General features: G+C 34.9%; 3 protein-coding genes across 3 annotated transcripts; 2 read left to right on the forward strand and 1 right to left on the reverse strand.

Moving 5' to 3' along the window:
* Positions 1 to 638: 638 nt before the first annotated feature.
* LOC132598675 (transmembrane 9 superfamily member 1-like) lies at positions 639 to 7,590 on the reverse strand. Its single transcript, XM_060311677.1, has 12 exons — positions 7,335 to 7,590; positions 5,586 to 5,772; positions 5,402 to 5,506; positions 4,063 to 4,080; positions 3,887 to 3,981; positions 3,657 to 3,809; positions 3,291 to 3,425; positions 2,985 to 3,151; positions 2,675 to 2,769; positions 1,957 to 2,330; positions 1,220 to 1,493; positions 639 to 1,111 (listed from the first exon to the last, which is right to left on the reverse strand). Exons 1-12 carry the CDS (start codon positions 7,440 to 7,442, stop codon positions 1,044 to 1,046), a joined length of 1,779 nt encoding a protein of 592 aa, XP_060167660.1. The 5' UTR covers positions 7,443 to 7,590; the 3' UTR covers positions 639 to 1,043.
* Positions 7,591 to 14,529: 6,939 nt separating this feature from the next.
* On the forward strand, positions 14,530 to 19,950 carry LOC132600144 (serine/threonine-protein kinase SRK2A). Its single transcript, XM_060313249.1, has 9 exons — positions 14,530 to 15,094; positions 15,276 to 15,350; positions 15,449 to 15,550; positions 15,908 to 15,961; positions 16,139 to 16,231; positions 16,330 to 16,422; positions 18,625 to 18,723; positions 18,824 to 18,922; positions 19,565 to 19,950. Exons 1-9 carry the CDS (start codon positions 14,975 to 14,977, stop codon positions 19,760 to 19,762), a joined length of 933 nt encoding a protein of 310 aa, XP_060169232.1. The 5' UTR covers positions 14,530 to 14,974; the 3' UTR covers positions 19,763 to 19,950.
* Positions 19,951 to 22,109: 2,159 nt separating this feature from the next.
* Positions 22,110 to 26,306, forward strand: LOC132598676 (serine/threonine-protein kinase SRK2B). The gene is made up of 9 exons (XM_060311678.1): positions 22,110 to 22,817; positions 23,023 to 23,097; positions 23,227 to 23,328; positions 23,713 to 23,766; positions 23,930 to 24,022; positions 24,106 to 24,198; positions 24,785 to 24,889; positions 24,975 to 25,073; positions 25,638 to 26,306. Exons 1-9 carry the CDS (start codon positions 22,698 to 22,700, stop codon positions 25,962 to 25,964), a joined length of 1,068 nt encoding a protein of 355 aa, XP_060167661.1. The 5' UTR covers positions 22,110 to 22,697; the 3' UTR covers positions 25,965 to 26,306.
* The last annotated feature ends 1,116 nt before the right edge of the window (positions 26,307 to 27,422 follow it).

Consider the following 27,422-nt stretch of genomic DNA (forward strand, 5'->3'; position numbering starts at 1 on the left):
AAGTCATATTAACTATGTAATAAACAAAAACAAGGAACTCCTCTGAAAAAGAAATCGGAGGTGCTTTGACATCAAACAGAGCTGTCTATAGAAGTTCAAGATGAATTGCTTAAGCCTTTACTATTTTTTATGTAAACAATTAGTTTTAGTGCAAACAAAAGATATTCTTGATGTTTTGGATTTATTGTAAAATGAGGATCATGTAAGGAAACTAGCCGTAAGATGTAACTTTTTGAAGGGGGACTACACATTTGGATGTAGTATACCTATGGATATATAGATTAATGTTACCATTCTAAAAAAGAAAAAAAAAAGAAAAAAAGGAACATAATAATTATTCAAGGTTGATACGTTTCACTTCTTTTAATTTTGTAGAGATTTTATTATTAGGTATAGTGTATTCAAAAGTGAGATGATAGTTGAGATTTTGGTAAAAGAATATATCTAACATACTCAAATAAGTCAGATTACAATAAGATATGATTATTATTTTTTATATTGACCGCGCATCGCGCGGGTACAAATACTAGTTACTGGTAACCAATTAGACAGTAGTCCCATATTTAGATATTGAACACTAACAGAATCCAATTAAAAATGAGGGTGAATGAAAAACTGGTCTCCGCTTGCAATGTGTGTATCCAAATCGTTATCGTGAAATTGTTCAACAAGCACAAAAACTTGGCTGGGCCTCATTTTTAGTTGCGTAAGAATAAACAAAAATTAAGTAGCAATGCTTTTTGCATCCTCGTCGTATAGTATTGGAGATATAACTACAACAGCTGAAACTCTTACCATGCTAGCCTTGAATCATTCAAAGTCTCCATTCTAATTTAAGTACAAATAAAAATAGGAGATTTCTTTTACAGCCCAAGGAATGGGGAAACTTTTCAGGCCTCCCCAGAATACAAGCAGAGGTACCTACCATCATTAAACCGAATTGAATCCCACAAAGATACATGGTTCTTGAGGTTGTTCTTGACCTTACTGCCAGATACCAAGCAATTATAGCAGTGTCAGTCCTACTCTTCTTTGTCAAAAGATCAATCACATTTGATATTCTTATAGATCCTCCTTACGAACAGATTTGAGCCCAAAAATCCAACAGCGCCTAAGTTTAAATGACACAAAAGGTTATAGCTGATTAGAATAACATGAAGCAAGATGAAATACCATGACACATCATTGGATCCACACAAGCAATAGATTAAATACTCACCGCAGAGAATTCCCAGACCAAGACAAAACATCAGTGTATATCCAAAGTAGAAGCTGGTCTGGAAGAACCCTGACATCTTAGTCTTCACATAGTAGTAATATACTGAGTACAGGTAGACATAGACAGCTGTAGAGAAGGCTGAGAAAAATGAAGTCCATTGCCAATGATAATTCTCAGCATTTAGCAGGAAATATGTGCCCACAATGGTCACACAGACAGTAACAACAATGAGAATCAAGAACACCAAAAGCATAAACCCGTAAACATAGTACACCTGCAAAAGCCATGACACTGACATATTAGCAATGAATTCAATTTTGTCCAGCAGGCCTAGTTGAGAAGTAAACTTTAACATGTTGTGACCTAACAGAAGGGGCTCTTTCATATATTCCATTTCAATTTGAAAAATTATAAGAAATAAAATTTAAAAGGAAGTATGACCAATCATGCAGGCACTGCAAGTTAGCAAAAGACAGGTATTCTATTCGTAGGTGTTCATTGAAATTTTACATAATCTAACTTGTTCACGAGGAAAGGACACTAAGATGGGCCCACTGGATTAGCACTGAATCCATTGGAGTTCGTTTCATGCTCATATTTATTTGCAGCAAGGTCCAACCTATGAAGGACAGAATTAAAATTGTTTCTCCCTAAATTTGTTGAAGTTCAGCCTTCATTTATTATTCAAGACACTTATGATGAGTGGTACACAAGCCTCGCATAGGGTTATAGTTTACCTTGTAATTCCAGAAGGATGTGAAGACGAAATACATCTCAATAAATATGCTGCCAAATGGTAGCAAACCACCCATCAAGGAGATTACTGATGGCGTCAAGTACCACTTTTTCACAGGTATAGGGCGAGGAATGGTCTTGACACGGCACGGATTGTTTGGAGCACCACTCCAGTTCCTTCCAACAACTGTACCCAGAAGAGCCAGGGGAAAGGAAATGAATGCCCAGATGACGAAGACAACTACCATTGTGCCAAAGGGGATTGCTGCTAGAGACCCATAAAATATGGCAATTGTGTTCAGAACAAAACCAATTCCAAAGCACAAAAATGGAAAGAGTGACGCTGTCAGAATCATAGACTTGATCCAGCTTTTTCCTGCAATAAGAAGATAAACAGCATGACTATTGTACTTGTAATAAAGGAACCAAGGAAGAAAGAGAAAAAGTGCAATGTCATTCCAAGTTTTGCCGAGTACGTTGAACAAGACAGAAATAAAAACCGTGCACACTAGTGGTACCCCAAAACGGGGGCCACTAGCAATATGTCCTACATTACACACCAAGAAATGATAAGACAGAAGATCCCAGCTTGAACTCTCTCATTAGGCAGATGAAATAGAAGTGCCAAGCAACAGAAGAGCCAAAGGAAGAGGGGGAAAAGGGGTCCAATAAAATATTAGTGCCTCATAAGGATAGATATAGATAAGAAATGAAACATACCACCATTTCGTGAGTACATTGCACCACTAACATAGCCCGAAATGAATGATGTCAAAGCATAACATACAATGAAAGTCGTAACAATGGCTCCTCTCCTGAAAGAAAGCAGAAATACTATTTAAATTGAATTTTTAACAAAGTAGCAAACAACAGAGTACTCGAACAAATACTAATAGCAACCAGCAATACCATTGCAATCCTAACCATGAAACTAGAAGTACCAGACAGATCCATCACGAATTGCACCTATACTCTACTCCTTAAAAAATTGGCAACTACAGCTCAAAGGTATCAATCGAGTTCAACATACCCAACATACAACATCCCCACAATTGCCAACAGTATGACAAGGAGGACAAGCAATGCCAGCTGTGCCCCAGTACCAACAAGAGCAGAAAGTAACACTAGGTTAAGCGGAGTCCGAAATACATCTCCATGAACAAGTTTCCAACCAGACTCTTCACTCACATCTCTTTCCTGAGACAAAAACACTAACAATTAAGAAAAGAAGCCTCGAACTTAAATATTCCTTCAATTTTTTTTTTTAATGGAATGGAGAAACCTCAAAAGTAGATCTTATCTAAACAGAATGTTGTTTTAAACACAACATTGTTACCAGAGTCTCCAGGTCATCATCTTCCCGAGCATATTTGGCATAATCATTCCTCAGCGTCCGCATCAATATCATAGACACCAGACCAGTAAGAAAGATGACCATCATGAAGGAATTAAAGATGGAGAACCAATGAATCTGCAGAGCACACAACACAATTACGAACAACACATGAAACTCAAGCCAAAAATGAATCTCATGGTGCTAAATTAAATACAAAGAGATAGTTATCCAACTACAATGGTAACAGATGTACGAAACTTCAGGAATGCTGCATGAAAAGTTCAACAGTGTAAGCTAATGCACCTTCCCAAGTTCAATCATTGGAGCAGATGAATAAAATTAAGAACACAATGTTATCCAAGTAACCTGATGCTCAAAAAATGGGTAATCCAAGTAAACTTCAAAACGACGAGCAAAACTGATATTGGTTGGCTCCCATTTGACAGAATATGTCATGTCCAAGGTTCTCCCAGCCTCCAAAGGCTTTGGGCCCTCTTGAGAGATATTGACATGAATGATCTGCAAATACCAAGACATGGGGATGATGAATATGTAGACTATCCACCAAATTTGGATGAGATGATCAAGTCACAAACCTGGTCCTTATTGTATTTAATATGTATGTTCTTATGTGTGTAAAGTACGTGCTTATTATCACTGTTTCTGTCAGGATGCATCTCACCAACAAAACCTATAACACAGACAAATCACAAGTTGGTACCACCTCTTTTTCATTTTTTGCCAAGAAAAACTAAAGACGGAGAGAACATACCCCACAACGGCAGGTCATCTGAAAAACATTCAACAACCGGAAACAAAGGTAAAAGTCAAGACCAGAAAAATCAATAGAATTCAAAAGAATCAAAATAAAGCAACAGAAAGCAGAACATCTGAAAGAAAAGAAAAAAAAAGCAAAAAAAAAAAAAAAAAAGTTCAGTGCTGAAACAGAAGGTATAAATCAAGACAACCAAATCAAAATAAGGTCAACAGGAATGTGGAAACTAAACAATAAATAAGTGTAACTTAACATAATATAGAAACAACTTCCAAAAGAAATTTTCAATAAGATAATCACAGACTGGTGAAGCCTCACCAATATTATACGATGCTACATAGTAAGAGGGAGAAAAAGGGTTTATTTTCGTTTCACCTAGCCTTTGCAGAGAATGTACAAGCAAATCAATGAACCACATGTGTGCATTACTTCAGCATTTCCCTTTGCCAGGACACAATGTTGTACATCAAACATGGGATAATGGTGTATAACCCCTTGCAGTTTAAGTAATATCTTTAAGTCAAATTGTTAGCTAGCCACTAGGTTTGTAAAGCTCTTCAAAAATGAAGCAATGCTTACTATCCGGTGTTGCGTTTGGCGTTATTGCAGAAGTATTTAATAGAAGAGCATGGCCAGAGTCACCAGGTACTATTCTTACATTTTCAATGGCCTAGAATGGTACATCTTCCAAAAGATTTGGTTTGAGTTTTTCCTTTTCCTCATTAAGGAGGATATTCTCTTATTGTTTGCTTGCAATCCTAACAAATAGGAATAAGAAAACCAAGAAAAGGGTTTCAAACTCATGTAGGTGTTTCATGAAAGAGTAGATAAGCCAAGCTTACAAGTAACGTATCTAATGTCCCCATAACAAGAATAATAGGATAGTTGCTCAATCAATTAATTGTAAATCATCCATCAACCTTCTAATTATTTAGTAACTTTTTTTTTTTTTTTGAATAAGGTAACATTATTTAGAAACTTGTTTATTTCTTTGTAACCATAAAAACACTAGAAAACATGTATAAGCACTGATGTACTATGCACAATGACCACACAATAATTGGTTACTTTTTGATAAGTAATTATCAGTTACTTACCACAGCAAAGATTGCATAAAAAAATCCCAAAGCATACCAACCAGAACATAACATACTTATTGTAAAATCTTCAGGAATTTTAACCTTTTAAATGGAGAAGTTATATGTTAATCAGGATCTCGGGAAAAAAAATCTTAATCAGCATTGCAATAGTGGGATTTCTTACGAAGAAAATGCATTCAATGTTTTTGCAGGGTACCTTCCGAAGAATATACCAAAGAATAAAATTTAAAACATACCAATGAAGAATTCAAACCAATAATTGTTTTCAATAGCATCCTTAAATTGCTTGACCTTTGCTTCATCAAGCTCAAGCTCACAAATGCTACCCTTGTCCACGTTTTCTATCAAACACAAAGAATCCATGTAAACCTCAAATTAAACGAGAATAGCGAGGAGTAACATTGAAGGGGATCCACATACTTTGGAACTTTATGTCGACCTGACTATCAATAAGCTCGTTTCCACCCAAAACTTCACCAAGGCCACCCCATTTGTGAGAACCAGATACATGACAGAATGGAAGGCTGTAATAGTTGTATGTTTCCTGGGGGTTATTGTACGGCCCAACTTTGTTTACCCATAGGGTAACTGCGTCATCTGGTTGATACTGTTGGACAAAGCATATGAGTCAGAAAAAAACATTTGCATATACCAAGTCCTACATGAGAACCAAAAGTACAAGCATAATGCAGAAAGACATCCACTTAATTATGCATATCTTAATACTTCCCAGAAATTTACAGGAAACAAACACGAGATTAAATATTTTCTCCTCTCTATAAGATTTTCCTACTCTCATATTTGCAGAAGTGGATAAAATGTAAAGCAAAGAAGCAGACAAACTTGCGTTGCTAAAATACAAGAAAAAAGAGAGGTATAGGGTTTACATCTTTACCAAACACCATCAAGCAGACACATGCGGGAAAAGATACTCTAAAATACAGATGCACTAAACCAAATCTGTCCATTAGGCAGCATTAAGTGCTTTAGCTGAATAGAGTGGAATTCTCAAACAAACTATAGTAATCCTGAATAGAAAATCCTAGAGTCTCACCCTCACTAAAGGAATAAGTATGTCCTGCTCAGAACCTCTAGCCCTTTGTTTTAATGAGATAACATCAATTCGATCGAAATCAACACACTTCTGGAAAAGAAGATGATCTAGAGGAGGACTGCAGATAAATTGCTTAAGCCCTGCCAATTAGTATTCTATCTGGATCTGCCATGGCTGTTGGCTTATGCAAAGATCGAGCAGTGAGCATGGTTAGCTACTGTTCTGGATACTTTAACCTTACAAAACAGTAGCACCCTGAAGCTACTGTTATGGATACTTCAACCTTGTTCGTCGACAATGTAGCACACCTGTCACATCAATTCACTCGTCCCACCATCCGATCGGCAATACAATAGAGCCATTTAATCTAAACTAAAAGTCATCATTCCTTATTTGATAATTGATCTTTCCATCCTAAGGTTTCATCAACAATGTAGTCCCACCTGTCTAGTTGTAGCAACACATTGAAACCATCTAATCTGAACTACAAAAGGGATCACCTTTTTGACCCTTTATTGATCTTTACATCCTAATAAGTTGAGTTCCATCACCCAACCATGCAAATTCACAAATCAGCCTTTAAGACAGACATTAAACAATATACGGGATGAAGGACGAGGCACTGCCACCATTTCCTTAATCAAACTTAATTGGGAAAGGACCACAGAAAAAGTTAACCTCCATTCCGTCTTTGATGCATGAAATTAAGCGAAATAACCTCACTCTAACTCTTTAGTCATTGCAGTTACATATTACAACATAATCAGCACATATAATATTGAGATCAGGCACAAAAAAGGTTCTACTTCTTTGAGATATAAAGTCAAACTATAGCTTAATTCAATCCAAGAAGAAAAAAAAAAAGATCTAAAGTCAAACTATTAGTACTTTGCATTAACAAAACGATAATTAAACTCATAACTTCAAATCAAATCTACAGAACTAGCAAATTTCCGAAATCACGGAAGCAATGCACAAACAAGATCTTCACAATTCGAGTCCACAATAGATCTGAACATCATAGAAATGCTTCCACCGACAGAGGAAAAAAAAAGAAGAAGGTGTAAAACAGAAATTAGGAATTTTCGCGGTCGCAGAAATTGGGGCATTGATACCTTGTGATCGGACTCAGAAGCACGCGCCGGCGAGACGACGAGCAAAGCGGCGGCGAGGAAGCATGAGAGCAATATTAGTGTTGATCGGACGGTGGTGGGCCCCATCATAATCGCCGGCGATTGAAAGGAATGGCGCGTGGCGCGTGAGATTTGGTAGAATGAAACTGGAGGGATCCGACCCAAAGTCGTGAATGGATTTTATATAGATGATCTGATTTCAACAAATGGAGACCCAGTACTAAACCGCAGAGTATTAGAAAGCTCTTTAATTAATTATTATTATATCAGCTTTCCCTGAATGGAAAATACTCCATTTTTAGAATTTTAACCAAGAAAAAAAAAAGTTATTTCTTTTGAAAAACAAACTAAGTAATACATACTTGTGGTGTGTGTGTGTGTTTTTTTTTTCCGCACACTGAAAAAGGATTTATAAAAAAGTTTATAAATTATATTGTTTAAATTCGCCAAGAGTAAAAACTCTATGTTTTTAAACGTGCCTGCCAAAATTAATAGTGGTGTATGTTAGAGTAAAGTATGTAATGCACCTCACCGAAATAATAGCATGTAAATGTTATAATTCAAGAATTGCTCGGCTTGAATAATAATATCATAAATATGTCACGAGTAAGTAGTAACAGTGAGAAAGTTATTAAAAAGCTAATAGAGTATATTGTTACGTGCTATCGTTTTATAAAAGATTTCGGGGACTCGACTCCCAAAGAAAATATGAAAACTATAGACAAAACTATGAGTGTTGTAAATATTATATTATATGTCTATTTTACTTGGCCACAAAGTTAGTTTAGTCATTAAGTTTTTATGGCTTGTCTTAGAAGTCTTTTTCAACTATAGCTTGTCCCAGAAGCATTATGGTTTGTGTTAGAAGCCTTTTTCCTTTTCTATATATAGAGCCTGTTTGGATTGGCTTATTTTAAGCAGTTTATAAGCTGTTTGCAGCTTATAAGTTAAAAAAAAATAAGTTGGGGTAGCCCTATTTTTTTTTTTGGCTTATAAGCTGCTTTAGATAAGCTAAGTCAAACAGGCCCAATTATTTTTTTGAGTTTATTTTAAGTACAAAATGACTTTAAGCTGGTCAACCAAACACTCAAAAAACCTAAAAATAGCTCATAAGCCAATCCAAACAAGCTCATAAGCAACTTATAAGCCAATCCAACCAGGCTCATAAAAGAGCTTGTTTGTATTAGAAATTATAGAAAGGAATACACAAAACAAAAGTTAGAAGAAACAATTGATATAGTACTATTGTTTCCTATCTCTCTCTCTCTCCGTATAGTTTTTGCCTTTTAATTTGAAGCTTAGTCTTTATTTTATATCACGTTATCAGCACGAGACTCTGCCATCTCGAGCAAATACTTTAAAAGCGTCGAAGAATCTATGGAAATTCCTCAAGTTTTATTTGGATCAATGACCAGTCATGAAGATATTTGTGTGATTGATAGTACAGCGCATGTCATATTCAAAGATGAGAAATAATTTTCTCACTTGCGTAGAAAAGAGGGAAATATTAATACAATTTCTGGCAATTCGAAATTGATTGAAGGCCCCGGAAGAGCTACTATATTTCTGCCTAATGGGACGAAACTTGTTATGGAAGATGCATTATTCTCTTCTAAATCCCCAAGAAACTTGTTAAGTTTCAAAGATATCAGCTGTAATGGGTATCACGCTGAGACATTAAACGAAATAAATGATGAATATCTTGTCATTACAAAGAATGTCTCCGGCCAGAAATACGTTGGAGAAATTACCAACTTTGTCTTCTGGTCTGTATTATGCAAAAATTAGTACAATTGAAGCACACTCGATCGTAAACCAGAAGTTTAATGATTCAAGTATTTTTGTGCTTTGGCATGACCGAATAGGTCACCCTGGATCAATAATGATGAGACGAATTATTGAAAATCCAAATGGGCATCCGCTTGTTAACAGGGTAAATTGATAGCTAAGCCATCACCAATGAAAGTTGACATTGAATCCCCTGCCTTTCTAGAATGTATACATGGGGATATATGTGGACTTATTCATCCACCTTGTGGGTCATTCAGATATTTTATGGTCCTAATAGACGCATCTTCAAGATGGTCTCATGTGTGTCTCCTATCGTCTCGCAACCTGGCGTTTGCGAAATTATTAACACAAATAATACGCTTAAGGGCACAGTTTCCGGATTATCCCATTAACGCTATATGCCCCGATAATGTCGGAGAATTACGTCTCAATCTTTTGATGATTATTGTTTGTCGGTTGGGATAAACGTTAAACATCCTCTAGCACATGTTCATACCCAAAATGGCCTTGCTGAGTCATTTATTAAACGACTACCATTGATAGCAAGACCGCTACTAATGAAAACACGGTTGCCCACTACCGTCTGGGGTCATGCTATCTTACATGCAGCATCTCTTATTCGTCTTAGACCGACTCATTATAATAAATACTCCCCGTCACAATTAGTATTTGGTCATGAACCAAATATTGCTCATCTCCGAATCTTTCGTTGTGCTGTATATGTGCCAGTAGCACCACCACAACACACTAAGATGGGCCCCCAAAGAAGATTAGGAATATATGTTGGGTTTGAATCATCCTCTATTATTCGCTATCTCGAGCCATTTACGGGAGATTTATTCACTGCCTGATTTGCAAATTGTCGATTTGATGAAACAAATTTTCCACAATTAGGGAGAGAGAGAAAATAAATCAAAAGATAAATTACGTGGAGAGTTCCATCACTATCTCATTTTGATCCACGTGCCCCCGTATGTGAACAGGAGACCCAGAAGATCATTCACTTGCAAAAAATAGCAAATCAAATGCAGACGCATTTACTAATTTGAAAAGGATAACTAAGTCACATATCCCTGCAGAGAATGTGCCTATCCGAATTGATGTCCCAAAGGGACAATCTACTAGTGTCATAGCCTCTAAATCTCATACACGCCTGAAGCGTGGTAGGCCATTATGTTCTAAGGATAAAAATCCTAGAAAAAGAAACACAAAAAATGATCAAAATGACACTATGAAAAAATATCATGAACATATTCAAGATCTGATTAATCCTGATACTCCCGAAGATATTAGGGAACCCGAGACTCAAGTGAATAAAGAACTATCATTGAGTTCTTCCGGTGATGGGATAGATTTGAATCGATCGAAGATTATGGTGGATAATGTTTTTGCATATAATGTTGCACTAAATATTATGAAAGACATTGAGGATCAGGAACCTCAATTTGTCGAAGAATGTTAACAAAGATATGCTTGGCCAAAAATGGCAAGAAGCAGTTCAATCAGAATTGAATTCACTTGCCAAACGTGAGGTTTTTGGACCTATAGTCCAAACGCCTAACGATGTAAAACCAGTTGGCCACAAATTGGTTTTTGTGCCAAAAAAGAATGAGAGAAATGAAATTGTGAGATACAAGACCCGTCTTGTTGCACAAGGATTCTCTCAACGACCCGGTATTAACTATGAAGAAACATATTCACTCGTTATGGATGGCATAACATTTTGATATCTCATCAGTTTAGCTGTACATGAAAACCTTGGAATATATCTGATGGATGTGGTTACAGCTTACCTTTATGGCTCACTTGATAATGAAATCTATATGAAAATTCCTGAAGGATTTAAAATGCTTGAAAAAATTAGCTCAAAGTCTCGGGAGATGTATTCAATCAGATTACAAAGATCGTTGTATGGTCTAAAACAATCAGGGCACATGTGGTACAGTCGCCTCAGTGAGTACTTGGTAAATGAAGGTTATATAAATGATGCCATTTTTCCATCTGTTTTTATTAAGAAAACAAAATCAGAGTTCGTTATAATTGCTGTTTATGTTGATGACATAAACCTAATTGGAACTCCAGAAGAGCTCCAAAAGGCGATTGAATATTTAAAGAAAGAATTTGAGATGAAAGATCTGGGAAAAATAAAACTTTGTCTTGGTTTGCAGATTGAACATTTGACAGATGGGATCTTTATCCATCAATCTGCTTATACCGAAAAGGCTTTAAAACGATTTTACATGGATAATGCGCATCGTTTAAGTACTCCAATGGTTGTTCGCTCACTTGAAGTGAGTAAAAATCCGTTCCGACCTCAAGAAGAAAATGAAGAGCTTCTTGGTCCTGAAGTACCATATCTTAGTGCAATTGGTGGACTTCTGTATCTTGCTAACGCTACAAGACCTGGCATAGCGTTCTCTGTTAATTTGCTAGCAAGATATAACTCTTCTCCTACACAGAGGCATTGGAACGGAGTTAAGCATATATTGCGATATCTGAAAGGAACTAGCGATATGGGTCTGTTTTATACTAACAAAGGTAGTACAGATCTTATTGGTTATGCAGATGCGGGTTATTTATCTGATCCACATAAAGCTTAATCTCAAACAGGCTATCTGTTTACATGCGGAGGTACTGCTATATCATGGAGATCGACAAAGCAGTCCATTGTTGCTACTTCTTCAAATCATGCTGAGATAATCATTATTCATGAAGCAAGTAAAGAATGTGTGTGGTTGAGATCAGTGATACATTTCATCAGAGAAAGATGTGGCTTGAAGTGTGATACAAAAATACCCACAGTATTATATGAAGATAATGTTGCATGCATAGCTCAATTAAAAAGAGGTTTCATAAAAGGAGATAGAACGAAGCACATTTCACTAAAGTTATTTTTCACACATGATCTCCAGAAGAATGGTGATATTGACGTGCAACAAATCCGGTCAAGTGACAATCCTGCAGATTTGTTCACAAAATCTTTGCCAACTTCAACTCTTGAGAAGATGATATTCAAGATTGGAATGCGAAGACTCTGACATCTGAATCTTAGTCTTCGTCAGGGGGAGTGAAATTCGCGTTACTCTTTTTTCGTTAACCAAGTTTTGTCCCATTGGGTTTTCTTGATAAGATTTTTAATGAGGCAGCTCTCAAAGCGTATTACTAGATATGTGTACTCTTTTTCCTTCATTAGGACTTTTTTCCCACGGGGTTTTTCCTAAGAAGGTTTTAATGAGGCACATCGTCTATTAATGGACATCTAAGGGGGAGTGTTGTAAATATTATATTGTATGTTCATTTTACTTGGCCACAATGTTAGTTTGGTCATTAAATTTTTATGGCTTGTCTTAGAAGCCTTTTTCAACTATGACTTGTCCTAGAAGCATTATGGCTTGTCTTAGAAGCCTTTTTCAACTATAGCTTGTCTTAGAAGCCTTTTTCCTTTTCTATATATAGAGAAGCTTGTTTGTATTGGAAAATATAGAAAGGAATACACAAAACAAAAGCTAGAAGAAACAATTGATATAGTACTACTGTTTCCTATTTCTCTCTCCGTATATCTTTTGACTTTTAATTTGAAGCTTATTCTTTATTTTATATCATATTTGTGTGCACTCTCCAAAGTCTAAGCTAGAGAGATTGATCCTCCTAGCTCTATATACAAATTAGCATAAAATTCAATTTTCATGGTTGGCACCTAAAATCCACACTCAATAGATGTTGCCTTTTAAACGGTGGCAAAAGGTAGTACATAAGACCAAGGGAATAATCTTGTTTGATTCAGTAATAGAATCAATAGCTCTTCCGACCAAGGATATAATTGGATGATTGAAATCTATTATGTCCAATTTCCTCGAAGGGATGAATTGATAAGAATTTACACATTCCAATAACAAAAAAAAAAAGAAGATAAAAACGCAATTGGGCTAAAGGTATGAATTATTATTTGAAATTCGATATATATATATATATATATATTATATTCACTCTTCCCTTGCCTCCCCTCTCCTTTTTTCCAGTTCTATCTACCAACCAAAACAGTATCCGGAACCTAAATGACTCAAAAAAAAAAAAAGGGTATAAAGTAATCAAATTATCAAAGCAACCAATAAAAATAAAAAGTTACCAAACTACTTTTAATACGTTTTTTTGCGTGTTATAAATGAGTTAACGTCTATCCAGTAACATCCGTTACCCGAGTAATTTTTTTTTTTTTTTGTAAAAATAAATATATAACGCACAAAAAAAGGTGTGTCATGCAATTCCCAAAAGTTAGTTTGCCTCAAAAGGTTGGTTTGCCTCATCTAACCAATTCCAAGAGGTTTGTTTAATTATTTAATTTAATTATTCTTTTTCTCATTTTAATTTGTATCCATTTTTAATTACGTAGAAAGTAGTTCTCAAGAGGTTATTAATCATTTAATTATAATATTTAAATTCACTTTTTTAGTGTCATGAATTCTATGAAAATCACGCACTTACGCTATCTATGGGGCCGTAACTAAACATATTAGAATATAATTATAAAAAATAAATTAAAATTAAACAACACAAATTACTTAATAAGATATACCAACTATTATCATTAGCTTTCTCACACATTAAGCAAGCGTGTTATCTTAGTTTTATTGAATTATAAAATTTTATTATATAAGAATTTCTCATTTTTAGTTTGTTTATTTATTCTTCTGCTTTAAAATTATTTTCAATTTACTTACCCCGATAAAGTTTCATTTGTGTAGGATTTCTTAAGAAGTTATTTAATTATAATATTTTATTATATGAGAAATTTCTCATTTTAACAAACTAAAAAAGTAAAAATCGCCATTGCTGGGGCAAACTTGATTCGTGACCCTACATATGTGAAAGAAAGATTTTTGGACTGGATTGGGCCGGACATTTTAGAAATTGGACCATGACAGCAGACAGTTACCACCGCTCCTCTGATTTTGACCCAAATCGGCCGACAAGTCCATAACCTTAAAACCTCACAAATCCGCCACAGTTTTTAACGAAATATAATAAATAAACGGAAAAGGGCCAAAATTACCCACTTTGGGAAATAGTTTATCCATACCCTTCGTTATACTTTAAGATCAATTATACCCTTACCGTTATACTTTGGGGTCAATTATACCCTTATGTCTAACAGCTGCCACGTGACATCATCCTAGCCCTTCAAAATTATTTTCCCCTCAAATAATTTTTTACCCACTAAAATAACCCAACCCGACCCGAATTTTTTTTTCCAGCCAAGGGGTAATGGGTTGGGTCCGTATCACTTTGGCTGGAAAAAAAATTCGGGTTGGGTGAATTTAGTGGGTAAAAAATTATTTGAGGGGAAAATAATTTTGAAGGGCTGGGATGATGTCACGTGGCAGCTGGTAGACATAAGGGTATAATTAACCCCATAGTATAACGGTAAGGGTATAATTGGCCCTAAAGTATAACGAAGGATATGGATGAACTATTTCCCAAAGTTCAGGGGTAATTTTGGCCCTTTTCCGATAAATAAATCAGTATTACTACCAAATAAAACGAATTAATTAAGAAAATAAGAAGTAAAATATATTCTACTACCATAAATAGCCAAAGATACTTCCATAATGGAAATAAGACTTTAACGCACGAGCTTTCAATAAATAAAATATTCTTCATTCATTCCTCTTTCACTTTTTTCTCTCACCATTATTCACTTCTGTCCTTGTTATTCCTTGTGGTTTTGAAGCTAAGTTTTGGTGGATTTTTTCTCGTTTTGAATTAAGGGATTTTGTTTGTTGTTCTTTTTTTTTTCTTCATATATATATATATATATATAAAAGGATAAGAAGATGGAAAAATACGAGCTTGTGAAAGATATAGGGTCTGGTAATTTTGGTGTTGCAAGGCTCACGAGGAACAAGGAGACCAAAGAGCTTGTGGCAATGAAATACATTGAGAGAGGACATAAGGTTTTTGCATAATGAATTCAGTCAAATATTTACATGTCTAGTGCTCATTGTCTCATTATTATTATTTTGCTTTGTCCTAATTATCAGTTAAACATTATTTAATCAACTAGGTTCCCCACTCTCTTTTTATATGCAATATCATCTAAGCTTCCATAGATTTGAGCTGACACTTTTATTGTAGATTGATGAGAATGTAGCAAGAGAGATTATTAATCATAAATCACTTCGGCATCCAAACATAATTCGCTTCAAGGAGGCAAGTGTTCATATCATTTACTACGTACTATTTTGCAATGCAGAAAAGACTAAGGAATAGCTTACCTAACTGCTGTTCATTTGTTTTGTGAGATACAGGTGGTATTAACTCCCACTCATCTTTCCATTGTTATGGAATATGCAGCTGGTGGAGAACTATTTGAGCGCATTTGCAATGCAGGAAGGTTCAGTGAAGATGAGGTATATAAGTTACATATCTTCGCTAGCTAAATATACAAACAATATACACTATTATCTATAAAATATGTATATTGTAGATTAATATACAAAGAATATTTATTTTCTGGCTATTATTTTGATGGGCGGCTATTTATGTCCACTTCCCTAAGAAATTTAACCGTGTCAATAATCAGTCTTGCGTAGAGTACCAGTATAAAGCTTTATGAAGGATAAAGAAATTGTAATGAAGGGCCCTTTTTAATTTTTATGAAAATGTAATGAAGCCCTTTTTTAGAATTCTGTGATTTTGAAAGGCCATACTAATGGGATCTTAAGAGCCTTGGTTCCCCTTTAATGCCTCTCTCATTTTCGTTTCAGGCTAGATACTTTTTCCAACAGCTTATTTCAGGAGTCCACTACTGTCACAACATGGTGAGCAACTTACAAGAATCTACCGAAAATTATTCTTTAACTGTGAATATATATATATATATATATAAAAAAAAAAGATACATCTTCGGTCTGGACCTCGTTTATAAGTTTTATTCCAAATGCCATCTGTTTTATTTGAGGGGCTTAGTCCTCTCCAAACTTCCATTGCCTCTGCAGCATTTATGCCATAGAGATCTGAAGCTGGAGAATACCCTTCTTGATGGAAGTGCAGCTCCACGCTTGAAGATATGTGATTTTGGATACTCAAAGGTTGATGATTCCTGGTGATTTTTTAGATATAAACTTATATTATCCCCATAAAAAATACTAAGATGTTCATAGTTTAATTTTCCTCCTGCAAATCGCAGTCATCCCTGTTGCATTCAAGGTCAAAATCAACTGTTGGGACTCCAGCTTATATTGCTCCAGAGGTCCTCTCCAGAAGGGAATATGATGGCAAGGTATCAATGTGAATACTTAATGTAATTTTTTTACATTTGGTGGAGAGGATGCAAAATATTTTTCTCTGGCATCCATATGTGCAGTGGCGGATCCAAAATTTTCATTCAGGGGGTTCGAAAAAACAACAAAAGTTAAATATAAAAAATAATGTTGTTGATGAGAATCAAACCTAGAATGCTAGAGACAATTTTGAACACCCTAGACCACTTGAGTTAACTTTTTGCATATGCTCAAGGTGTTCAAAAGTTAATATATGTATATAAACACAGAAAATTTATCCTATATATACACTATAATTTTTTGCCGAGGATGTTCGGGTGAACACGCTCACCTCCACTTAAATCCGCCCCTGCATCTATGTGGATATGCATTTGCATCCATATGAGGAATCAGTGTTATCAAAGGCGAAAAGCACAAAAAAACTCTAAGGTTCAGTGGGGCTTTAAACACAAATAAAGTGTCCTTAAATGAAGAAAGGTGCAAATGGAGAAAAAAAAAAAATTGTATTTCAAGACTAATAATTATAAGCATGAATAACAACTATATGGACAAAAAAATAATTTTTCTATAATAAAGTGAAATATCAATTCTTTAGTGTCATCTCTTCAAGATTATGCTCATTGACAAGTAGAGCCGTCAAAATGGGCTTGGCCCTTGAGGCCAGCCCAACCCAACCCGCTACTGGGGTAGGGTTGGGCTAAGATTTTTTAAGCCCGTTTAAACTGAGGCTTATAAGCCCAGCCCAAGTTAGCCCGCTGGCCCTTGAGGCTTGACCGAGGCTGGGCCGAGACCGGCCCATGGGCTAAAAGGCTATTTAGATTAATTAAAACCTTAAAAGAAGATTGTGAAAAAAGAAGTAAAATCTAGAAATAGTGATTACCAAATAAGTCTTAGTATCTTACACATTACTTTACTCATGTAACGTTAAATCCTTATCACCAAGTATAGAAGTTGTATTCATGATTGAAATTTAAAAGAAAATTGTGAAAAAAGAAGTAAAAAAATAGGAATAGTTATTATCGAATTAGTCTTAGTATCTTACATATTTTTCTTATTTAGCGTTAAATCCCTAATACTAAATTCCTAATCGCCAAGTACGCCTACTAAAATTTCTAATCACCAAGCATAAAAGTTCCATCATGAAATTGTCAAAAACTTCTTGTTACTCGAAATTAGTTGTAGACCTTTACTAAATTCAAAATGGTAATATTTTAAGCGAATTTAAATATTAAGTATTAGTTTCTAAAATCTAGTTATTTGATAATGCTTAACTAATTAAATTTGCATATGAATGTAGACTAAGATGGAGATGTTAATTAAGGCACCTTTATCACAAACGGATTCAAATGTGCTCGACGATGTATAGGTGTTTATTTTGTATAAGTTATCGTAAATTTATGTACTTCCATATAATTGTATGTTAGAAATATAACAAATTGGTAGACTTAGAGGTTCTAATTTAGATTGAAAACAAATTTTCTTATAAAAAAAATTGGAAAAAAAATGAAGGGCTGGCCCGCCCCAGCCCACAACCCTTGTAGGGCTGGCCATTTTAAGGTCCTTACAAGTGAAGGGCCGGCCCGCCCTAGCCCATCAAATTCCTTGGCCCGTGAGGCTTGGGCTGGGCTGGGTTGGGCTAGCCCGTTTTGACAGCTCTATTGACAAGGAAAAGTAAGCCTCATGTTGAACCGACCTCATCTTCTTAAGCAGGTCTTTCACAAATTTAGCAAATCCAGGCATCTCTTTCACATCATCTGAGAATGAAAAATTCACCATTAACTGCTTCAACTGATTATAGAACTTTTGACACTTAGCATCATCATTCTTCTTTGCCAACCTCTGAGGAAAGGGAGGTTTTTCTTTGTACATCTGAGTCAAAGAGCTGATGACGACACCGAAGTGCCCGCTAAGTGAGGTGAAGTGCTCAATATATTTTGCGCCTTGCTTCAGAGCTCAAGCACGCTTAAGCGCGCCTTTGACAAAACTGGAAGCAATGTGTCGTTTATGGTTTTTATTTATTTCGATTTTATGAGTAGTTAAGAAACCACTATAACTGGTCGCATTGACTTGTTGAATCTACCGGCAATGCTTCCATAGTTGTGTAAATTCCATTTGCTTTTTTACACCCTCTTTCTAAATTCTAAAGGTGGAGCTTTACTGATATTCTTAGCCTGTGAACTTCTGTTTTATGATTATTTCAGCTGGCTGATGTTTGGTCATGCGGGGTGACACTTTACGTGATGCTTGTTGGGGCATACCCTTTTGAAGACCAGGAGGATAACTTTAGGCAAACTATTCAAGCGAGTCTAAGTCTTCATCATCTAACTTTAGGCAAACTATCCGAAGAACATCATGTGATGCTTACTCTTTTTAATTTGGCTTTGATGTTTCTCTTTCCAGCGAATAATGGCGGTACAGTACAAGATTCCGGACCATGTTCACATATCGCAAGATTGTAGGGACCTTCTGTCTCGCATATTTGTTGCCAATTCAGCAAGGGTATGCTCTCTTCTATATTTATTGGGTGTATTTTGGTGGAAGTTTTGCTTGAATTTCGCTAACAATCTGATAGAGATGTTACTTGTTTAATGCATTAGTTGCTCATATAGACGAATGCAATTAGATAATCTTATTCCTTGGTTCTTGTCACGGCACTGTGTTCATTAATCCTCAACTAAGATTGAGTTAATGTCAAGGAGTACCACAATTGCTTGTGTCAATAATTAAGCACCAGCCTTATTCTTGTAAGATTTGTTTTCTCCAAAAGGATGACGTTATCTTCTAATAGTGTGTGTGAACCTGCACCTCGAAACAAATGGAGTAGGCATAGTCGTTTTTAAAAAAAAAAAAAATTAAAAAAATCAGATACTACTGTATTAATGATTCCTTGTAACTTGGCTTCTCTTTCAAAATGGAAGAGCATCAGAATCATACAGAGGGGAAACAATGTGATTGCTTAATTTGATGGTAATATCTGTATGGTGTTCCTATGATTATAATGGCAGTTTGCATTTGCAATCTTACCCTTGAAAAAACCTGAATCTACGTCTGCTTTGTCGTGACCCTTCAAACTTTCAACATTATAAAGAGTGTGTAAGCATGTGTCACGTGGCTTGTCTAATAAGCAGGGTTATTTTGCAGAGAATCACAATAAAAGAAATCAAGTCCCATCCATGGTTTTTGAAGAATTTGCCTATGGAATTGACAGAAGCAGCACAGGCAGCTTATTATAGAAAAGAAAACCCGGCACTTTCGCTTCAGAGTGTGGAGGAGATCATGAAAATTGTGGAAGAAGCAAAGACCCCTCCTCCAGTTTCAGGTTTTGGCTGGGGAGGTTGAACCCGACTTAGCATAACATTCAATTCTGATGGTTGGCATTTGAATTGTTAAGTTATCATTATGCCCATCAAAATTTGGACGACTATTTTACCTTTCATTTAAACACTACTCTTATAATATTTTTGAACTTTGTATATATTAATGATAAGATACATTAATGGTCATAGATTTTAAATACAATGAGGAAAGTTCTACTCTCAAATGATGATTAATATGATGTTTGCTTTAATTTACCTTTTGAATAGTCATTATAATTTAAATGTCTGTCACGAACCTAACATATAAGGTAGTGTTAGGAACTAGCTAACTTGCGTTGCTTTGACTGTTTTATCACGTAGGTGCAACACTTACGTTGCTAAAATAAATAAGAAAAAACACTCAATTATTTTTTTGTTCCCGTCAAAATTTAAAAAATTTAAACTTAAAATCTCATAAATATCCTTTTATTATATTGACTATTCGACCCCTCCTTCAAGTAGGAGAATATACCTATTTGAGAAAAGGAGGATGGAGTTGAAGAAGAACAAATGAATTTCAACAAGATGACACAAGCAAAAGCGATGCATTAATTCTGGATGATTTTGTGATATAGGGATGAACGTAGATCTCAAGAATTTCAAGTTACGATGACATATTTGACCATGATTTTGAATGATTTTGTGAAGATAGATAGAGAGGAAGGAGGAGGTAGTAGGGGGCATATTCTCAAGCCATATTAGGTTTAGTAAGAAGCATTTTCTCTTTATAGAAAAAATAAACTAATTTCAATTGACATATGGAAGAGAAAATGTCGAATATCTTAAGTTAAAAGAGGAGTTTAATTTTAAATTAAAATTGGATGTGTAAATAAGTTTCATCTATAAATTAATAATAAATTTTGAAAATAGGTCAATATATTTAAAAAGCTATGACTTTTAATTAAATTGAAGGTTCAAAATATTTTTCCGTCCCAATTTAATAATATGTATAGCTTAAATTCCCGTGTAAAAATATAATTATTTTTTGTAAATAAATATATTCCCTCCGGATCAAAAAGCTTGTCCACTTAGCCTTTTTTTGGGGTCAAAAAAAGTGTTCACTTATCAAATCAAGAAATCATTAACCTTATTTTTTCAGATTTGCCCCTATTAAGTGTTATGCGATCAAATCTCAATAACTATTTAATGAGGGGAGGTTTAGTCAAATTACCTATTTTTTTTTTAGAAATTAGTATTTTTTTAAGGGGTGTGTAAATGGCTAAGTGGACACTCTTTTTTATCCTAAAAGAGTGTATGATTTCATAACTTTAAAAATATAATCAATTCATACAAAATATCTTAAAGGTCAATATCGAACATGAGGTGAGAAACAACTTTTTTTTCACTTTCTATGTAACAAAAACTTAATATAGCCATTGTCGGGACAAACTTTAATCTTGACCATCCAAATGAGAAAGAATGATGTTGGACTGGATTGGGCCAGACATTTAAAATTACACCGTGACATCAGGCTGTAACCACCGTTTCACTGATTTTGACCCAAATCGACCGACAATTCCATATAGGATTTCTGAACTTATTTTTTTATAGGCCGTGACAAAAAAAAACTTTTTATATTTAAAAATAATTTATAACCACACAAAATATATGTGATTCATTTAACATCAGTAGTTTAAAAATGTTCTACTCTCTCTTAAACTTTTTATCTAGTCAAATAGATACACATAAGTTGAAACGAAAGATGTATAACCTTAAAACCTGAAGGAGTCGTTTGGTATGATGCATTGGAGAAGATAATGCATGCATTATCTTTTGGAATTAATAATCCTTTGTTGGTACACTTTTTCAACCTATGTATAACTAATGCAAGTATTAGTTATACACCGTATTCGGGATTATCCTATGTATAACTAATACATAACAAACTATGATATTAGCAATATCAAGGCTATTAATGCATGCATAAGCATGGTTAAAGACAAAATTGTCCTTGAAATCCATCAAAGCTAAAATTTGTGAAGGATATTTTTGTAAACAAATAATTATTTTAAAAATTACGCAATGCATGTCACTTTTAATATACTACACCAAACAGTGAATAAGAAATAATCTCAACATAACTAACATCATTATTACTAACACACCCTATTTAACACTATTCTTGTACACTCTGCCAAACGACGAAAACGAAGGAAGTATAACCTTAAGACCTTACTATTCGCCACAGTTTTAACGAAATAAAATAAATAAATCAATATTACCACTAGACTAGTATAATAAACGAATTAATTAAAGAAGTAGACGTAACGCATGTGCTACTAAGATACTTCCATAATGGAAATAGACTTTAACGCATGAGCTTTAAATAAAAAACCAAAAAAATATTCTTCATTTATTCCTCTTTCACTTTTTTTTTCTCACCATTTCACGCTTCTATGCTCTTGGTGTCCCTGTTATTCCCTAGAATCTCTCCGTATGTCTAATGCACACACAGACACACACTAGTTGATTCTTTGCTTTACCTTCAAATCTTTGCTAATTAATCTTTGATTTTCTTTTTCTCTGTTTTTTCCCCCCTCAATTTTTTTTACCCCCTTTAAAGGCCCATAATTTCCCAATTTTGTGTCTCAAGAAACCCTAGTTCTTCTAAAATTTGCAGATTTTCAAACACCCTTTTCTTGATTTGGTAAATATATGTCCATATCAGGCTGTAATTCAGCTTAAAGGTGTTAAATTGAGGTTGTTTTTGGAGATTATTTAGGAATTTTGTAAATTGCTTTAAAGATTGATCCTTTTTTGTTAAATTGAAAACCCCACATTCCCAATTTGGAATCTTTAAGCATAGTTTGGGTTTGATTGGTGTTTAAAAGAGGAATTGGATAAGAAAGTTTGAACCTCAAGTTTGGTGGATTTTGTTCTTTTTTATATATAGTGTGAAGTTTTTGAAGGATAAAAAGATGGAAAAATATGAGCTTGTGAAAGATATAGGGTCTGGTAATTTTGGTGTTGCAAGGCTTATGAGGAACAAGGAGACCAAAGAGCTTGTGGCAATGAAATACATTGAGAGAGGACATAAGGTTTGCTTGATTAATACTGTCGTTTATCAATAAGTAAATTGAATCAGATATTTTCCAATTGTTTTAAATGTCTGATGATCATTGTCTTAGGATTGTTATTGTGCTTTTTCCTAATTATTATTAGTTAAAACATTTCATAATCAACCAGGTACCCTACACTCTCATTTTATATGCAATATATCATCTATGCCACTTTTTGTTGTAGATTGATGAGAATGTAGCAAGGGAGATCATTAATCATAAATCACTTCGACATCCAAACATTATTCGCTTCAAGGAGGCAAGTGTGTGAATATCATTACTATTTTGCAATGCTCATGTTTTTTCTTCTTGGTTTGTTTTGAAAATGACAAGAAAACGCTATGGAATAGCTGGCCTAATTGTTGTTCATTTGTTTTGTGAGATACAGGTGGTATTAACTCCCACTCATCTTGCCATTGTTATGGAATATGCAGCTGGTGGAGAACTGTTTGAGCGCATTTGTAATGCAGGAAGGTTCAGTGAAGATGAGGTATATTAAATTTTTTAGGGATAGTACATTCTTGGACTGCTCTAAAAAATAATAGCCAGAAATTTTATATGCTTTTCTTATGAAGTATAAATATACATACAATATACATAATCAGTGTATATGTTTTGTATATTTTGGCTAGCGCCTGTAATTAATTTTGGCGGATGGGGTAAAAATTTAAAAAGCCCAAAATTTTAACCGTGTCAATAATCAGTCTCACGTAGACTACCAGTATAAAGGATTATGAAGGATAAAGAAATTGTAATGAAGGCCCTTTTTTTAGAATTCTGTGATTTTGAAAGGCCACACTTCTGGAATTTTAAGAGCAATGGTTCCCCGTCTTTAATGCTTCTCTCATTTGGTTTCTTGCTGTTGTCATTTCAGGCTAGATACTTTTTCCAGCAGCTTATTTCAGGAGTCCACTACTGTCACAACATGGTGAGCAACTAACAAGAATTTCCAGAAAATTATTCTGTAACTGTGTAAAATAAAATAAAAAAAATTAAAATAGATACGCTTCGGCCTGGACCCATGTTTATAAGTTTTATTCCAAATGCCAAGCTTAGTCTTCTTCTAATTCAAACTTCCATCTTCTCTGCAGCAAATATGCCATAGAGATCTGAAGCTGGAGAATACCCTTCTTGATGGAAGTGCAGCTCCACGCTTGAAGATATGTGATTTTGGATACTCAAAGGTTGATGATTCCTGGTGTATTATATATATATTGTCCCCATAAGAATTGCTAAGATGCTCATAATTTTCCTCCTGCAATTGCAGTCGTCCCTGTTGCATTCAAGGCCAAAATCAACTGTTGGGACTCCAGCTTATATTGCTCCAGAGGTTCTCTCCAGAAGGGAATATGATGGCAAGGTACCTGTGTAATAAATTTTTGTGATTTTTTACATTTGGTGGAGAGGCATTATGCAAATCATTTCTCTCTGGTACCCATCTGTTTGGAGCTGCATTTGCATCCATATGAGCAATCAGCGTTACCAAAGGCGAAAAGCACAAAAAAAACTCTATGGTCCATTGGGGCTTTAATGAAGAAAGGCGCAAATGGAGAAAAAAAAATAACAAATTTGCATGTCTAGTCCAAAATTAATAATTATAAGCATGAATAACAACTATATGGACAAAGAAATTGAAACTTTTTACGATAAAGTGAAATGTCAATTGTTTAGTGTCGCCTCTTCAGGATTATGCTCATTGGCAAGGAAAGTAAGCCTTAAATTATGCTCTTTCGAAAACATTATTGTCTTTATTTCTTTTGATCTTATGAGTAGTTAAGAAACCACTATAACTGGTTGCCTTCTGACTTGTTGGATTTACAGGTGATGCTTCCAAGTTGCGTAAATTACATCTTTTTATTTACACCCTGCCCCTTCTTTTCTAGAGGTGGAGTTTTTTACTGATCTTTATTCTTAGGCTGTGAATTTTTTGATTGTGATTATTTCAGCTGGCTGATGTTTGGTCATGTGGGGTGACACTTTACGTGATGCTGGTTGGGGCATATCCTTTCGAAGACCAGGAGGACCCAAAGAACTTTAGGAAAACTATTCAAGTGAGTCTTTTAAGTCTTCATATATCCGACGAACTTTATGTGATGCTTACTCTTTTTAATTTGGCTTTGATGTTTCTCTTTCCAGCGAATAATGGCGGTACAGTACAAGATTCCCGACTATGTTCACATATCACAAGATTGTAGGCACCTTCTCTCTCGCATATTTGTTGCCAATTCAGCAAGGGTATGCTCTCTTCTATCTAGAGATGTTATGTGTTTAATGCTTCATTTTCTGTCACCCAATTACGTCTATGCACGTGGCATTTTGGTGCCATTTTCATCTTATTTTAGCCATACACATTCGATAGATTATCCTCCAATTAGGTCATCAGTGTTACAATTAAGTAAGCTATATCCTGGATCGCCTATTTATTGAATAAGATTTCCTGAATCACTCTTATCGAACCAAAACCTTGAACTTTGATATGATGGAAAATTACTTCAACCTTCCAATAAGTGTTCCTATAATTGTAATGGCAGTCTGCATTTGCAATCTTACCCTTGAAAAAAACCTGAATCTACGTCTGCTTTGTCATCTCGTCAAACTTTCAACATTATAAAGAATGTGTAACGCTGTAACATGTCATAAATAAAAATATGTGCACTAATATTGAATTTTCATATTTCATTTCTCCGCTCCCAGCCCATTTACCATCTTGGAGGGGGGGAAAGAAAAATGAGAAAGTTATAATAGATTTGAAGTGGGGAGGACATTGTGGCTTGTCTAATAAACAGGTTTATTTTGCAGAGAATCACAATCAAAGAAATCAAGTCCCACCCGTGGTTTTTGAAGAATTTGCCTAGGGAATTGACAGAACCAGCGCAGGCAGCTTATTATAGAAAAGAAAACCCGACATTTTCGCTTCAGAGTGTGGAGGAGATCATGAAAATTGTTGAAGAGGCAAAGACCCCTCCTCCAGTTTCCCGTTCAGTCTCAGGTTTTGGCTGGGGAGGAGAAGAAGAAGAGGAGGAGAAGGAAGGAGATGTAGAAGAAGAAGAGGTAGAGGAAGAAGACGAATATGACAAACAAGTGAAACAAGCACATGAAAGCTTAAAAGATGTTCGTCTCACCTAAGCGTAAATTATCTTCCTTGCTCGTGGAGAGCTGTGAACGCACACTTCGGCCTATTTATGTTTCTTTGCTTGTAGAAGATTTGGTTTTTGGCATTTCATGGTTGTGTGAAATTTGTTTCGCCTTTCCGTATATGCTACATTATCCTTTTTGCTTGTAGAAAACTGTAGTTTTTAAGTGTGGCGTTTCGTCGTTGTGTCAAGATTTTTTTTTTTTTCCTGTTGTGTGGAACTTAAAAGAAGTCTGTAAATTTCGATTTTCGAGTTTTGAGGTAAGGAGGCTTGTCAATTATATTTCCATGAGACAAAGGCATTGGTGTACAGTGTACTGGAGTTGAAACTCGAATGAGCCTGAGTTACAGTTAAATTTACAGGAGTCTGGTGAGTTTTGTTGTATGCATCTTGGAAATTTGCAGAGAACTGCCTACATGGTCCTGGTCATCTAGTTGCTTTTATATAGGTTTTCTCATCATTGTTGATGTTTGAACTTCTCAGTTTAAAATATAAACATATTTTTGCCTTGTATGTAATCACAATGTTGAACTAATGTTAATAAGCCATAAAATTCTAAAAATAGGTTTTACACATAAGCTTGAAATATACCGAATAACCAGGATTTTCTTATTTAAAATAGAGAAAATACTGAACTAAACCTAATAAATATTACATGTGTAACATGTCAGAAAATATTGCTCCTATATTCTGCTATTTATATAAAATTCAAGTATACATAGTATTACTAGTAGTATTTTGGGTCTTCAAAAGTATCAAGTTTTTTCTTGGGAGTACAGATGTCCTTTTCAGGTGAAGGAAACGGGACCTATACATTTCTAATAAGTAAGACGATAACAATATAATCCTAATAGTGACTTATAGCAATTACAATTTTTAGATTCCAATTCATCATGTATTTTTTCACTTGTATGAATTTTTTCGGTGTGACCACGATAACAATGAAATTATTTAATACAGTAAGGATTATTACACAGTTAATTATTAAATTATCAATATTGTTTAAACCGATTCATCTGATTTTACATTTTAGTTATCTAGCAGTCTGTATTTGATGAGTATAACAATCCAAAATATAGCGAGAATAACTGATTACTTGGAAATTAGAATAAAGTGGACCATTAGAAAAGTAGGAAAAGCCAAGAGTTAAAGCAAAGGTTGAGAAATATGGGATCTGGCTCTATTTATACTGGCAAGAGCAGTCACATCTGTATTTTTCAATTGAAAAGCGATTCCTTTAATGATATAAGTTACAAATATGAAATCAAAACTAGCAGTTGCTTTCTTGGCTTTTATTGGTATATAAGTAGAAATGCAAGGTAAGGCTGCGTACAATAGACCCTTGTGGTCCGGTCCTTTCCCGGACCCCGCGCATAGCGGGAGCTTAGTGCACCGGGCACCTTTTTTTTTTTAAGTATTACTATTCGAAGATTCCATTGGAAGTAAAGCA

Source organism: Lycium barbarum, chromosome 6 (assembly GCF_019175385.1).
Source record: "Lycium barbarum isolate Lr01 chromosome 6, ASM1917538v2, whole genome shotgun sequence".
Lineage (NCBI taxonomy): Eukaryota > Viridiplantae > Streptophyta > Magnoliopsida > Solanales > Solanaceae > Lycium > Lycium barbarum.

Bases quoted from the DNA above. Each gene is read 5' to 3' on its own strand.
- LOC132598675 (XM_060311677.1), bottom strand. From the start codon at position 7,442: ATGATGGGGCCCACCACCGTCCGATCAACACTAATATTGCTCTCATGC. The intron at 3,152-3,290 runs GTAACAATGTTG...TTTTTGTCTCAG, and splicing joins ATGATGACCTGGAGACTCTG to GAAAGAGATGTGAGTGAAGA. The intron at 2,331-2,674 runs GTATGTTTCATT...TTCTTATTGCAG, and splicing joins AATGTACTCACGAAATGGTG to GAAAAAGCTGGATCAAGTCT.
- LOC132600144 (XM_060313249.1), top strand. From the start codon at position 14,975: ATGGAAAAATACGAGCTTGTGAAAGATATAGGGTCTGGTAATTTTGGT. The intron at 15,962-16,138 runs GTGAGCAACTTA...TTGCCTCTGCAG, and splicing joins TCCACTACTGTCACAACATG to CATTTATGCCATAGAGATCT. The intron at 16,232-16,329 runs GTTGATGATTCC...TGCAAATCGCAG, and splicing joins GTGATTTTGGATACTCAAAG to TCATCCCTGTTGCATTCAAG.
- LOC132598676 (XM_060311678.1), top strand. From the start codon at position 22,698: ATGGAAAAATATGAGCTTGTGAAAGATATAGGGTCTGGTAATTTTGGT. The intron at 23,767-23,929 runs GTGAGCAACTAA...TCTTCTCTGCAG, and splicing joins TCCACTACTGTCACAACATG to CAAATATGCCATAGAGATCT. The intron at 24,023-24,105 runs GTTGATGATTCC...CTGCAATTGCAG, and splicing joins GTGATTTTGGATACTCAAAG to TCGTCCCTGTTGCATTCAAG.